This window comes from Ptiloglossa arizonensis, chromosome 4 (assembly GCF_051014685.1).
Source record: "Ptiloglossa arizonensis isolate GNS036 chromosome 4, iyPtiAriz1_principal, whole genome shotgun sequence".
In the NCBI taxonomy this organism is placed as follows: domain Eukaryota; kingdom Metazoa; phylum Arthropoda; class Insecta; order Hymenoptera; family Colletidae; genus Ptiloglossa; species Ptiloglossa arizonensis.
This window is the reverse complement of record NC_135051.1, coordinates 15,438,811-15,452,180: the sequence shown is the minus strand read 5'-3', so window position 1 is coordinate 15,452,180 and position 13,370 is coordinate 15,438,811. Positions and strand designations below refer to the sequence as shown.

The 13,370-nt window shown below is 36.0% G+C and overlaps 1 protein-coding gene across 3 annotated transcripts in view; it reads right to left on the bottom strand.

The window, feature by feature from the left end:
* The window catches only part of Nrx-1 (neurexin 1), a 674,791-nt gene that overhangs the window by 80,060 nt on the left and 581,361 nt on the right, over positions 1 to 13,370 (bottom strand). For all 3 annotated transcript variants that reach the window (XM_076310652.1, XM_076310653.1, XM_076310654.1), the window contains one exon: positions 2,145 to 2,438. In XM_076310652.1, the coding sequence (XP_076166767.1) occupies positions 2,145 to 2,438 (294 nt within the window). The remainder of the gene's footprint in view (positions 1 to 2,144; positions 2,439 to 13,370) is intronic.

Sequence of the window (13,370 nt, the reverse complement as noted above, 5' to 3'; positions counted from 1 at the left end):
CGATAATTATCATTTTTTGTTGATTTTATAAATTATTTATTTACTCAACAGCTCATAATTAACAGTGTGATCTGTCAAATATTTTTTCAAACTTGATCTATTTCACTAATCGTACCGATGAAATATCATGTAAGTGTAGGTTAACAAATGCTTCCTTTCCGAGTCACGGTCATCGAAATCATTAACGAAACGGGTTCAATATTCAAATAAATTGTCATACATGTAAATATTATTTCACATTGTTCCGTTACGATAACAGAGTGCAAACAAGTACAGATACCGATTGAAGATAAGGTTGATAATATTAGCTCGCAATTAGCGATGATAACAGAACGTTGCATAATCAGAATATTTGCAATTTATTAAATTTTTATATTGGGAGATATCACAGATTAGATTGTTCAACGAGGATCAGTTGCCAAATTAATATCTTTAAGATTATATTCTGTAAGACTGCAATAAATTTTAGAATATATCTGGAATTTTTGAATGTGTTCCACGGACAATACAACGACAATATCAAACTGATTTCGTTGTTAAAAAAGTGTGGTTTCAACCAGTTTCGTCAACGTGCAAGTTTAAAGGGTTATAACTCCAATAGAAAACACTTTATTACCATAGAGTTAACGAGAGAATAGACTTGGGAGAGATACATCAGTTGTTCTTCCTTTTACTGACTCAAAAGTAGTGATGGGTTCGAGCATATCGCATGTACTTTTCTGAATACTAAATAGTTTGACGAAATATACTACGATCGAATCAATTAACATTGAATTCAAGTGTAGTACTACAAGTGATAGTAATTTCAATAATTGTAATTGGAATAATAAATACCAGAAATCAAAACAATTATGGAGTTTCTTTTATAGATCCTATTTAAAAAATTTTAATCTGTTAATTACTCTCACAAGTTTCGGTAAAAGCAAATAAATCTGAATCTTGAAACATTTTAGTTTTAACATAATGAAAAGTTGAACAAAATCAACGATAATATTGTTTGACAAGGACAAAATTGTAAACTGTTTAAAATACTTTGCAATGAGCATTCAATATGGTAGGCGATATACTTCTTTCGTTGACTCCACCATAATGTTTACACGATACTATTCATAGATACGATTATAGTCAGTTCAATACCAATTAAGTATTTAAAATTACTAAGGGGCTTAGTTTACTATATTTATTGGTTAGCCTGCCTTTTTGTAAAAATTTGCAGATATTAATTTGAGCCCAAGAGATGACTTCTGACAAGTATGTGGGTTCTATTGGTCAGAATATTTTACCTCATTTTTGTGACATACAAGATTAAACGAGGACTATAAAGATCGTCATTTATTAATCTATCTTGAATTTAATCTCCATCATATAATTAGAAAGAATTCTCCTTATCTCGAAGTACTGTACAGAACTGAAAAGTTGATTTCTGGAAGAAATTCTTTCTCACGTAAAAGTATAGTTACTATTACGAAATACCTATTAAAAAAATATCAAGAAATTTTCGACAGAGAATCTATCGTGAAAATGGGTTCTTGGAGGAACGGAAGTAGTTAATTTGTTATAATAACCATAACCGTATCTCCCAAGGTGAAACTTCACGCATCTTCAAAGAGTACTCAATATCAAGTTCTCAGTCACGTTCCACTGTAAAAATTGTGTTGCACCATTTAACAATTCTTTAATCGTATCGTGTAATCTCACACTGATCTACAGAGGTAAGTGTTATCGTCGCCACGTGAACAGACCGCTCCTTGTTATTGGATACATTGGTGCTCGACACTGTTTACACTCTCCCCGCACGTGATACTACACTACTCTAAACCATGGATTCATCTTTCCAGTTTCCAGCTATACCATTCATCGTAGATCTCTCGAGCTCTCGGTAACACGCGCCATTTCTCAAACAGAACGGCAGACATGGTGTAAAAATACTCATAATATTAACATTTGGAGAACTAGTCCTAAACAACCAATTGACTTTGACCTGCTCATAGTGGACTATACGGATAAAGTGCGGTCAAGCATTTTGTTCAGTGTCTTTGCACCTGTTTCGTTTACACTAAGAATAAGGTTCCGCTCTGTACGAGGCACAGCCGTGACCGGGGTCAGGAAATAGGAGTTATGAATCGTTGAATATTCATCTTTACCATCGTTACATGTCGAGCCAGTGAAACTGGTCATGTCGCAGTCACAGGTGTAACTGTTCCATTGTTGCACGCATGTGCCATGATTCGCGCACAGGTCGTGTGTGCACTTTTTCCCAGAATGAAGGCTGGCGTACATGTCGCAGCCGGATTCCACCAGCGTGCTCGGGACAACCGCGTCGTTGATCAGGTTGGTGCTTTCCCCACTGAGGTCCAACGATGCGAGACACCCCTCGAAACCGTGTCTGCTGAGTATCTGCTTCGGTAGTTGGCCATACTGCATTTTCTCCACGCCGCCTGGAACGGGAAAATTACATGTTATTGGATGGGGTGTACTCTTCGTGTTTATCTTCTCTAATTTTATTATTTCAATCCTTCCTTATCGATCCTTCTGAAGAAATATTTTCATTCAACCGAGGATTAACAAAACGATCGGTGGGCATACCAATGCACTTCTAATGCAACGTTTACGATCAATTATTTTAAGATCTTTGGAAGACAACATGTTTAACGAAAGTTGCTTGTTTGGTATTATATAATAAATTATTATAAGGTAAATAACCAGTTCTCTTTAGAAACAATTACTCAGTATTATTTATAATTTCCGGAAAGGTTAAAAACGTTGGAAATGATCCTATAATAATCTCTCGAGTAAAATTGAATTCCAATCTCAGAATTTTGTCTTTTGGTCACCACGTGACACCGATTATTTTCTATTCCACGCACATGTAAACAAACCAAGTACGACCTAACCCAAATCGGTGTCACAATTTGGTGCGTGACGTATTTCTCGTACCGTTCGGTTCACCTGTTCATTACATTTTATTCGTTAAATACACCACGTTGAATAAAAACGGTTCTCTAACCAAACAACGATCGATCGCGTTAAATTCTCGCGGCTCTTGGTAGAATTTTTAATCAAGCCTACGGCGCACCAATGCGGATAAAAGGTACAGGGGCGCGCGGGACCTAAATTGCCGCGGACCGATGTCACCGGCGAAAAAATGGCGCCCGTGACGCGGAGCGGATTCGAAATTCCGTCATACGAGTTCGACGAGCCGAGACGACCGCACGTTCGACTGATCGCATTGCTTTTCACTGCCATAAATTCAAACCGTCCCCGTTCGCTGTTCCGCCGGGAGGTTCCACGGTCGGGGGAGGGAGGGAGGGAGGGATGGCACGGGTTGAGGGCGAAAATTATTTCGGGCTGCCTGCACCCCCGCGTTATATCCGCGCGCGCGTGCAGAGACTACAAAACGAAACGCGCAGTTCGAGTAATAGTTCCTGACGCTATCATTCGATCGATCAAGAACCCGCCTCCATCGAGGCGGGTCCACGGTGTCAGCTGACGCGATGATTCTTGACTTTCTTTTACGATCTATGGTTCGAACAGCTGCAACGTTTACGATCTTTAAACATTTAGCTCTACGACTACGAGGACCTGGTTCTAATGGACACGCAAAGAAGTTTGGCGGGAAACTGGCGGGAAGATTGTATCTAGAACATAACCTAGACTCTGCGTCGACAAAATGGTGGAACCGTGAAGTTTGAGAAGTTGGCACTTGGTTATCCCTCCTTTTCTCTTCGTGTCAATTGTGTTCAAAAGGGGTCTGGGATCTATCCTGGACTCTCTGGGTAAACAAAGTGAAATACAGCGAATCTTGAGAAGTTACTGTATAATAAATTGTTCGATAAAAGTTATTGAGCAATTTAGTACTGTACTGTTCGACAAAATTTATCGAACAACCTAGTAGTTATCCTTATCTGTGCTCATTGTATGCAGTTGCTGTAACTGCCCCTTGATCTCAACTTTGATGTATAGGGTATTTGCAAGTAACGAGCAGCACGTCTAGGATCTAATCTCGAGTTTGGGTCGACAAAGTACAGTGAATGTTGAGAAATTGCCACGTGGTTATCCTCTTATGTTCAATCACTCTCAATTCAAACACTTTCACTGTCCTTCACTCTTGAGTTCGATATATAGGGTATTTGTAAGTAATGGACAATGTGTTTAGAACCTAAACAGTCTAGAACCTGTAGATTAACAAAATGGTGTACAGTAAATCTTGAGAAGTTTATCCCTTCGTGTTAATTGCATTCATTCTTACTATTGTTCACTCTCAACTGCAATGTGCAGGGTATCAAGGAAGATATGGAGAACTTCTTTCATTTAAGGTTTTTCCTATTTTGCAATTCGAGGTTTCATTATTGAGACGAAGTATTCTCATTCTTTAGCTGTTCACATAATAGGTGTACGAATGATGACAAAACGTTTAGAATTTATAAAAGTACTCTTTTAAAATAGTAAATAAAAATTCGAAGAATTGTCGAAAATATGAGCATTTGAATGGAGTGGTGTGTAACAAAATTTTAAACGCGTTTTCCTCGAACTGACATTTCATACGAGAAAATTCACCTTGCATCAAAGTCACCCGTTTTATTTATACTTCATTTTCTCAAACGATAAAAGATACTGAAAAGTGTTTGTATAAATTGTACTGTTTCTGGAGGTCTGGAAACGAGCAGGACAAGTATTTGAAAAAATGTTACTTTTAATTGTTCGAAAGAGGAAAGATTGCAAAGATTCGTCTATGTTTGAGTCTAAAGAAAATTGTTACGAAGACGTTGCGATCACTTGCTCTGTCTAGGATGATAAAACGATGTACAAGGTAAGAGTCCTCTTGGAATGTACTTGACGTTACCACTTTGAATTGCATCGGTATTATCTTCCCAGATTAGTATAGAAAATCTCTCTTAATCTTTCTACGTGCATGGTATAATTTATAGGGAAAAATCCGATACAGTTTTTAATAATGATTAAGTATGATAGAAATGTTAAAAACTATAGCAAAAGGAAAATTATGTGCACACAGCGAGTATGGATCACTGTTACAAATGAATTGTTACAGATGAAAAGAGGACAATAAATATAATACAGATTGAATGAAAATCGACCAACACCATTTTTAGTAAATTTCTCAATTTCAACCAACTTATAAAATATTTAATTAAATATTTAACAACATAAATATTTCTCTACTTATTATTTCATGTAATTTGGATTCTGAGAAACTCTATTTAACAATGTCGTATCATTGTCGTAACAACGATAGCTGATCTGACGATTACTTGTATCCTGTCATTAAAACGAATATTTATCATTTATAATGTTTTCTAAGAACATTCAGTTTTAGATTCATGCGTCTTTATTAAACGATATATAATGTTATCTGTAAACCACAATAAGCTTAAAAAGAAATGAAGCAATAATCTAACATTAGAGTCTTTTATCGCAGGGAATTTCTTACATACTTGATTAAAATTTGTTTCATTCGAAGATGATCGTTTATGTAATTTTAGTAAAGAATTGCGGTTACAAGTTCTGTACCTTCGAGTTAATTTAAAATATTGGCGAACAAAAATACTATTGATTTATTTGTTCTTTGTTTTGTTGAAATTCTAACAGAAAACTCGTAGATAATTAATATTAACAATACAATATATTTCTACGATAGTTTTTAAATATTATATCGTTTGTAACAACAGTTCTAACACTTGAGAGTAGAGAAATGTTATGACGAGATGCAAACTAAATGCTTTCAGAATTTCTCTCTATCGGATATTTGATTTTGGATTGCATATACACTGAAGTATCTGGTAGAGTGAGGATGGCCCTAGCTCTTAGGGACTAAAGCCCTTTAGGTACTATAGAAATCGAACTTTCCGCGAAATTGACCTTTGCACTAGAAAGTGCAGGGCGTTGAGTAACATACTTTGAAGTTGTTACAAAGATTTTCACTGTTCGACGAAAGGTCTTGTGTCACTGACTCGGGTTGAGTAACAACAAATACGATGTTTATGATGGAAAAAAGGCTTGGACATTCGATAGAATATAACGATTCGTAACATTTAATCATTTTTAATGATGTAAAATTTACTAAGAAGATAGTGAATTAAAATTAAACTCAAGTTGTTTTATTTAATTATAATTTATGATCTTATTATTAAATATCATAAAATTTTAGATAAATATTCTTGAAGAGGTACCAATTTTATAAATTTCTATATTTCCTGAATTTTTTTCCTTGGTGACAAAATATTCTTATTTGAAAACGAGTGAACGAGTAAATAGTCGTAAATCTTGAGGAAAATTGAATATTTGCATTATTGGTCATTCATGTCATACATTCGTATCATACATTCGTGATTTGAGGCGTGATCGATTACTGAGATGATCAAATTCGTTTTTATATTTTCACTGCTACGTAAATAAAATAATCATTTACTTAAGAAGTGATAGATAATTAAGTGAAAAAATATCTACATCGATAGAAATAACGAAAAAATTCTCTTTAAATGTAAAGAATACTTAATCGTTCATCTAAATCGTTCGTACAAATTTAAGTAGACGTGAGATGTATGCGTATTTATTCAAATCAACAAAAAATGTAAATAAAATAAAAAACAATGCTTTCTCTACGACTCTAGAGTATTCAAAGTTTTTAATAAATTATGATCTGATGATTGAGCATTTAAATAATCGATAATTGAATTAATAATTCAAATAATTGATAATTAGTTGACAATTTAAAGAAGTAATAAGTTAATTGATCGTTCAAATAATTGACAATATAATTATAATCATATTACTGATAATTATTAACCAACTGAACTTACGTTTTATTAAATGTGTATTATTATGTTCTGAAAATGAACTCTGACACATGTAAACCTAACGATTACGAACAAGTTTTCGAAAATTCATATTCAAACACACATGTACAAGTTATCACATCACTGAATTACACTCTCCACGTACCGAGCAAATAAAATTATGATGTAGGTTGAGTCAATAAGAATGATAATCTGAAATACTAAATAATTTGTTATCTATTGACTTTTTAAAAAAGTCCCTCACACGAAATTACATGTATTTGACGAGACTCGTCGTATGGATGTATTTTGATCTTTTTATATCTCATGACTCTGTGAATTTTTTTATTTGTTACTGTCTTGTAACCGCTAAAAACACAAATTAAACGGCCCGTAATAAGATAACCATTGACCTTGAATAATTGTGTTCCCTACTACTGATTCAGAATTATCGAAGTATAATAATAGATCGTTGTGACACCAATCGAACATAATTTACGCAACAGATACGAATAATTGCTACACAAGAAGCTACCTACCTAGCGTTTACATTACTTTTCGCGTTCACATTATTTACATTACTATTTATTCACATTGTCGTCTAAAAAGATGATAAATAAAAAAAAGTACGAAGACATAGAACAAAAAATTCCTCACATTAAATCCGATATCGAATTTCGGAATAAAACTTCCTTAAAATCGCCAAACTTCGCATATTTCGTAATACCTTGATGTTAAACTATTATAATTATAAATAATTCTCACCGGACGACAATTCAGAAAATTGTCAATAACATCTCAGTACAAATAACAACTCAGAATATCATTTTACTGAATTATTCACCGTACGATTAAATCGAACAAAGTCAATCCAGGTAACTAAAACCCTATGAAGTCAAACACACTTAGTGATACAAATAGATCGCTCAGTTACCAAATAATTCACACCATCGTGGATCATCGAGCTCCTCTGGACGGACGTCTCCATTTTGGGCACCTGGACCCTCCGTGAACTACCATGGATACCACTCACCAAGGGGTCCAACCAAAGATGACCCTTTAAGGAGTCAACTCGAATCTCACTCGCAGGCTGATTTGGCAACGATCTATTTTTATCAGTGGTTTATCGAGGTGTGGTTACGTGGTTTCAACTGTTGCCGAGTCGAAACGTCAAAAGCTAAACGGGGAGGAGGGATGGGTGGCTGGGGTGCGCTGCATTGGTAACAAGGTGACAGAGAATCGCTTATAAATCTAGTCTCGTTCGCGAGAGGAGTACTGTGGTTAGAAGTCGGATACGCGGTTCACCAAGCAACCCGGAATCGCGAAACGGATAATCGTTGGTACAAACGTCACAGTCAATCGGTCGAAGGTACATCTCTGTTCTTCCGTCCACGTCTGACCCAAGTGGTTTCTTGGCTGACGAATCCACGATCAACGATATTCGAGGAATATCAAAAATTCGCAATCAGAAATTCGTACACGATAGTCCAAGAATTGCCATGAGTTCATCGATGGGTAGGTCACGTTTGTTCGGTTGTCTGTTCGTGTTCGTCGCGTTGTTCGCGTTAGCGTTATCGGCTGTACCCCACGAGAGACAACGGTCTCGCCGATCCGTGGAAATTGACGAGGCCGGGTCACTTGCCAACGCAGAGCAGGATTGGTGGTGGTCAGCGGCGCAGGTCGGATCGTCGGTAGTCGAGGCGGAATTGCTGAACGAACTCGAGCAGGCCCAGAATGAAAACCTTAAATACATTCTGGAGTACAAGAACGTGAAACCAAGCCAGCAGGAGTCGTTGGACATCCAAGCGATCGAGAAAAAGATCGAGGAGGAGTTAACGAATGGCGAAGAAAACGATTTGACGTTGGAGGGAAATGGTCCGGACTCCAAGTGGAAAATTTTCATCAAAAATTCGAAACTAGTCTCCAGTGACGGCTACTAATGCTTGTTACCCAGGGAAGAAAGAAAGACCCAGCAGGGATCTGCAGAGTCATTCAGTAAGTGTGCGGTTGAAACTTCGCGGATCATGTTGACCATATATCTTTGAGATAGACATCATTCCCATTCTTATTTTTGTATATTGAATCTTTTGTCAAATCAGTTTTCTAGTTGATCATGTTCAGCCAGCAGCGAGGTTACCTTGTTTGTGGTACTCGTGAACATGGCTCGATTTTTATCGTTGAGCAATTAATTCTGGGGGTCGAAGTTAAACTATCTGTTAAGGGTTTCAAGATTTTGTGACTTCGAAAGGAGTTTTCTGGTCACATTTTGAAGAGAAGACACGAATGTTAACTGGTAGAAAGGAATCGTAAACGAAGATTCAATACGTTGAGTTACCTCTAAACGTGTATATATAATATATATTTAATTTATTTTCCAGTTAATGTTTAGTTATTTTTAGTATTAAGAGTAAAATGACTTTCTTGCAATTGTATTTGGAATTTTTGACAAAAATTATGCATTTAAAGGTTAAGTAAGCTGAGAGATCGTATTTGTTTACTAGTTAGAGATATGGTGGAGAAGTAATTGCTGCTCTTCCAAAGTTGATGATCATTTGCTGCAGGTTGATATTTTTATAAGGTTACTACGAATGGTACACTGGAACCTAAAAGTATCTAAAGTTTCGAGACACTTGTACGACAATTGACAGTAGTGTTAGTTTTTACGAAGATTTTATTTATACTGAATCGCAATTGATAGAATTAATCCAGACTAGAAAAATCTGGTAAATTATTGCAATAAAGCAATATGTATTACTATTACGTAGCTAACTGCAAGAGACCAAAATATTTATATTTTTAAAAATTAGAATTTTTGAATCGAATGTATTTAGAAAATGATATTACTTTTACCTGAGGATGAATAATTTTAATAATCAAAAGAGAGATACATTGATTCTAAATATAATTTTTTTAGATGAATTATGTATTTAGTAATTTTAATTTTGAGTACAAATTGTCGACGACACTTTTGGATTATACTGAACTTATTTCTGTTAAATTATAGGAGTATAATCGAGGCGCAGCGTATCTGAGCAGATTCAAGATGCAGACTATTAGCACTCTTCTCCACATACGAAAGAAGTTCTCAAACATTTTAATATATTAAATTGTTTTCTGTAATAAATTTTTTATCACAGATGTGTAATATTTATTTCTTCAAATCTGACTTGCATCGTGCCAATTAATCCATATCAGGACTGAAACTATGCGTATAATTGAATACACTAATATTCCATAGATATTCGTAGCTATAAATAAACTCTGAATATTTGAGTACTCGAATGTCATTACTCGAACATTAAAAATTCGAATACCATTATTCGAATATCGAGAATTCATCATTATTCATATTCACTTATCATTATTCGATATTCGAGAATTCGAATATCATTGCTCGAACATTTGAGTATTCGAGTATCATTATTCAAATACTCGAGTGTTCGAATATCTAATAATTCGAATATCATAATTCGAAAATTGGAGTATTCGAGAAGCACTATTCGAACATGTGAATATTTAAATATCAATGAAAACCAATTCTAAAAAACTACAACGAACTAAAAGAACTGAATTAACAGTCACGTCACGTTGTTTAAGTGTTACGAATATCCACAGACTTGACAATGCGCAAAATATTTGAAAATTCGAGTTTTCAATTTTATATTCGCCCACTATTCGATTCATCGAAGTGTTGGATAATTCGAATGCAGACAAATTCGACAAGCAGTCCCTAATTCCTACACATGACTTCACTACTGATATTAAAAACTAATAAAATCGCTACAGATCGTTCACAACACTACCGTTTCACGATCCTTCGTTTGCAAGCTCTAATTCCTCAGTTCATCAACACTATCTTACGATTGAAAATCCTCACGCTTGGCAAACTTCTTACCACATCGTTGTTCTCGATCAAGATTGAAAACATGTCTCGCTAGAACTCTGATCAAACATCAACTGAACGACTTTCAAACCATCGAAGTTGCTACGGAAACCTGCCCCTTCTCATCCTCAAAGAAACATCTCATATCTCGAAACACAATCGGCGCGAGATCTCAGCCAATTTGAGCTCGTAGTTAATCCTTGTAATATTCGAATTTGCGAGGGAACCGCTTCGAATCTCACTGGTTGGCATATTTGGCGACAGTCTCTTTTTATCAGTAATTTACCGAAATGCTGTTGACGGTTTTAACCGTCGTCGTATCAAAACGTCAAGAAGCAAACAGACGGAGGGACGGGCTCCTGAGGTTTGCTGTATTGGTAGCAAGTTGACAGAGAACGTTTATAAATCTAGCGTCATTTGCGAGAGGAGTACTGTGACTGAAATCCATCTGCGTGGTTCACCAAGCTACCTGGAATCGCGAAACGAATAATCATTGGAACCAACGTTACAGTCAGTCGATCGAAGATCCATTTCTCAAGTTTTTCTTGCGATCCATCGTCGTATCTGTGTCTCACTCGAGTGTTCCTCTGACACCTTGATCGGACTGCGCCTCGTTTCGTGGCTGACGAATCTGTGATCAACGATATCCTAAGTTTGGGGATTATCAGAAATTCGCTATCAGAAATCCGTACGCGATCGTTTAGGAATCACCATGAGTTCATCAGTAGGTGCGCCACGTTTGTTCGGTGGTCTCCTTGTGTTTACCGGGTTGTTCACGTTAGGGTTATCACTGGTGGCCCGTGACAGGCGTCTGTCTCGCCAATTCGCAAAATTGGACAACACCGGTCCGGTTGACAACATGGACGACAGTTGGTGGTGGTCATCGTCTCAGATCGGATCGTCGGTAGTCGAGGCACAATTGTTGTCGGATCCCAAGAGGTCCGAGGATGAGAACCCTAGCTTCGTCACGGAGTACGAGTACTCGAACTCCAACAATTTGAACAGGTTGGAATTGACGTTCGAGAACAAGTTCAAGGAGGACGCAAATGACAGTGGAAAGAACGATGGAACGATGGAGACAAGTGGGCAGAACAAAGCAGGGAAAACTGACGCCAAAGATTCTCAACTGTCTTCCAAAGCTATCCTCGTTCCTCTACCTTGTGCTGTGGGACAATTGCCGGACCCACTAGGGATGTGTAGAGACATTATGTAAGTCTTTGGTTGAACCCTCGCGGTTCATTCTCAGCCAGCTTCGAGGTTCCCTTGTTTATGGTGCTCGTGAACATCACTGTGCTCGTTGAATATCGATGAGTACATTAATTTTTGGGACCGAAGTTAGACCACCGGTTGTGAGTTTCGCACTCTTATGACTTTCAAAGCAGTTCTCTGTTCACATTTTGAATGGAAGACACTACAGTTAAATTTGACGAGTAGTATTTAATTCGATCGACTACGAATGTCGATCGGTAGAATGAAGATTCGAGCTGTTACTTTTAAATGTATGTATATGTATTTTTGCCAGTTTTTATTTATTCTCCAGGCAATATTTAGTTATTTTTCGTATACCGAGTAAAATGACTGCTTTGCAATTGTATTTGGAACTTTTGACAAAAATTATGCATTCGAAAGTTAATTAAAGGTACTATACAGGGATATGGTGGGGGACAATTAATTGATGTTCTTCCAAAGTTGATGATCATTTGCTGCAGGTTGATATTTTTATAAATTTACTACGAATGGTACACCCGAAGCTAAAGCAACGGTAGTGCTAGTTTTTAGGAAGATTTTGTTTATACTGAATCGCAATTGATAGAATTAATCCAGATTAGAAAAATCTGGTAAATTATTGCAATAAAGCAATATGTATTACTATTACGTAGCTAACTGCAAGAGATCGGAATATTTATATTTTTAAAAATTAGAATTTTTAAATCGGATGTATTTAGAAAATGATATTACTTTTACCTGAAGATGAATAATTTTAATAATCAAAAGAGAGACATTGATTCTAAATATAATTTTCTTAGATGAATTATGTATTTTGTAATTTTAATTTTGAGTATAATTAAGCCAACACCGATATAGACGAGGACACTTTTGAATTTTACTGATCTTATTTCTGTTAAATTACAGCGACATATGATCGTGGAGTAGCTGTGTTTGAGCAGATCCAAGATGCATTCAATCAGCACTTTTCTCCACGCTCGAAAGAAGTTCTAACAATTTTTGATACATTTTTTCTATAATAAATTCTTTGTCGAAGACATGCTATATTTTTTTCTTCAAATCCGACTTGCATCGTGCCAATTAATTCGTATTAGGACTGAAACTATGCGAATAATTGAATACATTGGTGTTCCATAGGTATTCGTAGCTATAAGTAAACTTTGAATTTTTGAGTAGTCGAATGTGATTGTTCGAATATCAAGAATTCGAATATCATTGCTCGAACATTTGAGTATTCAAGGGTCATTATTCGAATACTTGAGTGTTCGAATATTTGACAATTCGAGTATCGTAATTCGAAAATTGGAGTATTCAAGTATCATTATTCGAATACTCGAGTGTTCGAATATTTGACAATTCGAGTATCATAATTCGAATACTTGAGTGTTCGAATATTTTACATTTCGAGTATCGTAATTCGAAAATTGGAGTATTCAAGTATTATTATTCGAATACTCGAGTGTTCG